We start from the raw sequence: 3,255 nt of genomic DNA on the forward strand, positions 1-3,255 counted from the left end.
AGTAGGTGGAGCAAACGGCCGACGAACTCGTTGACGGTTTTGGTTGTTGTGACGACATTTCGCAACGTACTGAAGGGCCGGACCGCTTGTTTTGTTCGTTAGGAATTGCTCTACACGCCAGATGTGCTAACTTTGGGGAAAAAATTCCCTACGTCCTACAGAGCTCTTGTAACCTTACTTTCTGGACGTACCTCGTAGATTTTAAATCGTTTCATCCCCTCTAAACTGTATGGGAAAGAGGGGGAAACCACTGTGTCCAAAATGTAATACCTAGGTGATTTTGCGCACGACATTGGGCAACGGGTTATACTGAACCACGCGATCGTGTATGATGAGACAGTATGCAGTGGTGTTCGTCGGCACGTTCTCCTTACACTCAAATTCCAATCTCACCTCTACGGTCGCGCTCTTGACCGATTCGTTTTGTCGAGAACAATCGATGATCACAAACGGACCATATTCTAGAAATTTGTAGACAGTGAGACCTGGCGCAAGATCATCGTTTCCGAAATAGCTCTTCCGGAATCGTAAAAACGCATCATACAGATTCGATCATTTTGTTTTTATCGAAATCCAGATTCATATCGTATGGATAACAGTTCGAGTTCAGATAGAGTTTTACGTTGCTCAATTTACAATGACTGAATTTACACGCATTCTCAGACATTATATTCTTCCGACCTGTTTGCAGAACGAAGATAACATATCGCGGCTTCTCGAGCTGAGTAGCTGTTTTAATAGCCCACGAATGTTTAGTCGTCTGCTGCAATAGCGGAAACTCATGGAGATCCCATGAACGAAAACCCATATTGAGGTATCGTCCACTTTCCAAAGTACGCAGAATCGATAGCTTGTTTACCTCGTTTAACAACACGTGCGGCATTCGCCACTGTATCTTGAATATTTCAAGCTGTGGCTCCAGTGTTACAGCTCCAAACAGACAATTGGTGTCGTTGCGCGATCGTATTAAAATCAATTCGTGACGAGCGTTATTACCACGCGTTTGTAATCTTCACAGAATCCCAATAGCATGTTGAGCGGTACGCAAAAATTGAAATCTCCCTTCCCATTGAACGCCACATCCCAGCCAGCATTCTTCAGAGTCGCCATTTTATCGACTGATGCCGAGACGTAGTTTTGTAGCGTGCTGGTTATTCCAACGTTTCTGGTACGATCAATCTCCACGCCGTCAAGTTCATATCGGATCTCATCGAACATGAAAGCGACGCAATTATTTCCCAGTACAACATCGGACTCAGGGATTTGTTGGGCAGTAGTTAGTTTTCCCTCGATGTACACTTTCATGCGGCAACGTATAGAGATCCTGTTGTTGTATAGGTATTCTTATCTCATCGCTGTGTCCAAATGTCGTGTTGGCAAACGGATTGTACGAGTGAGTTTCAATCTTGACGATGCGATCGTCGAAGACTGGCTCCTCCCCGATGTTGAGTATGTCAATCATTGTTTGCGCACCGCGAATCCCAATGATTTTAAAAATTCCACGTTCGCCGCGCTGAGCTTCTTTTTCCTACTGCAATCGGACGACTTGATATTATCGAAAGTTGACGCCACTGGTCTCACGATCTGCTCCGATCCGTTCAGTACGAGCATCTCATGTACATTCGCACGCGTTATCGTCGTCTCCGACGAATGTGCAATCTATCGGTGATCTCTTCTCCGCGAAAGTCGAGCAATCGACCGTTCTGGTCCGCAACGCGTATCGTTAAATCAGTAATGCTCCGTGCGATGACTGGCAAGTAAATGATCTGCGTCGGCGTTTCCGATATCTTATATCCCGGTGGCACGCTCGGTGAAAATTCATGTATCGTGTGTACGGGCTTGCTGTTGCTGTACGCACCCGCGGTCACGTTGCACTCTACGCGGATAATGTTCACGTTGGTAATGTTGATCGGCAAGTCTGATTCATGCCACTTTCGCGGTTGCAGTATACGCGTCGATGAGAATCCCAGAAGCGATCCAATGTTGTTGGGCTTGCTAAAGTTTATTCCGAAAGCGCATTTGATCTCGCTCCTCATCGTGTTGTAATTAGCGCGCAGCACAATCGGGTATTCATTGTCATCGCCATCGTCGTCGTCGTCACTGCGTTTTTCACCGTCGTCATTAGCTATGAACCGACATAGACGTTTTCGTGAAAGTGCACGCTTCAAAAACTCATTTATCGCTTGCAGTTCGTAGGATCCTTCGGGAATCATAATTTCCGTGTCATCTTTGCCAAAGTAAAATTTATTATTCGAGGCATTCACGTTCGATATCGTGTTGTAAGTCGAAAAATTCATTAAACCGAGCTCGTAGTCGCCATCGCTCAGGTCTATGGTTGGAAAGTAGTTTACTGCGAGGACTCCACTCCTCCCGGTCAGCGTGAGTGTCAGCGACATGGTGGATGAAATACCGCTCAGCATGTACTGAATCCTCGCGACGTCTCGCCAGACTTTAAATCTGTGTGAATCTGTCGTCAATCGTTTGGAGAAACCGTAGACTCAGCTGTCCGCAGATGCTCTGATCGTAGGTCTGATGGGACGTTCGATTGTACTCTATCGTCACACCATCCCCGAAATACCACACCAGTTCTTTAGGCGGTCGGAGATTATCAAAACTATTGAAATATATCACACGGTTTCCCCTCTTCGCGTACGCTACCCAGTGAGTGCCGGGATCTGTCGCGTTGTCCAGATTGACGATACCGCTCTCGTTTCGATGTACGCCGCTTATCGGTAATGCAATTCGCATAAAGACACCTCTAAAGTGTCGTATACGCATTCGTCTTGCCAGTTGGTCCAATTGCACGTTCGTCGTTACACCCGTAGGCATTTTTAATGTTTTTTGACGTTTTTTTTCCTTCCCTGTTTCGTTACACCTCGTCCACGTTTGTATGGAGCGAGATACACTCCGCGACCTTCCATCGCGCGATTGTGATGTTGCAGCTCCTCGAGCTGACGTTGCGCAGCTTTGGCATCGTTCACCGCCTTCGCCACACTGGCTGCTCCGCCAATCATGGATCCTAGCACGCCCAGCATCGGTAGAATTGGCAATAAACCACCGCGTTTCGATACCGGAAGAATCCGCTTCTTTGTCGCTCTTTTCTTCTTCTTCTTTGTTTTCAAACCCATACCAATCTTTGTCTTTGCTTTCACAGCCGCCCAAACAACTGTAGCAGCAGCTTTCTCTCCAAGCGTTGAATCTCTAGCGGTAATGCGTTTCCGTGCTCTCCCGGCGAGTATCTTGTCCGCCACGTGT

The 3,255-nt window shown here is 47.0% G+C and overlaps 1 protein-coding gene across 1 annotated transcript; it reads right to left on the reverse strand.

Annotated features, from left to right (window-relative positions):
- Positions 1-270: 270 nt before the first annotated feature.
- Positions 271-1,305, reverse strand: LOC105568974. The gene is made up of 3 exons (XM_012025068.1): positions 997-1,305; positions 623-895; positions 271-516 (listed from the first exon to the last, which is right to left on the reverse strand). The coding sequence occupies exons 1-3, from the start codon at positions 1,303-1,305 to the stop codon at positions 271-273; spliced, it is 828 nt and encodes a 275-aa protein (XP_011880458.1).
- Between the last annotated feature and the right edge of the window lie 1,950 nt (positions 1,306-3,255).

Source organism: Vollenhovia emeryi, unplaced genomic scaffold, assembly GCF_000949405.1.
Source record: "Vollenhovia emeryi isolate VEMERY1.0 unplaced genomic scaffold, V.emery_V1.0 DF942399.1, whole genome shotgun sequence".
Taxonomy (NCBI): domain Eukaryota; kingdom Metazoa; phylum Arthropoda; class Insecta; order Hymenoptera; family Formicidae; genus Vollenhovia; species Vollenhovia emeryi.

Coding starts and splice junctions, on each gene's coding strand:
- LOC105568974 (XM_012025068.1), bottom strand. CDS start 1,305: ATGAAAGTGTACATCGAGGGAAAACTAACTACTGCCCAACAAATCCCT. Junction 896..996: donor GTGAAGATTACAAACGCGTG/GTAATAACGCTC, acceptor GAAATATTCAAG/ATACAGTGGCGAATGCCGCA. Junction 517..622: donor GTCATTGTAAATTGAGCAAC/GTAAAACTCTAT, acceptor CGATTCCGGAAG/AGCTATTTCGGAAACGATGA.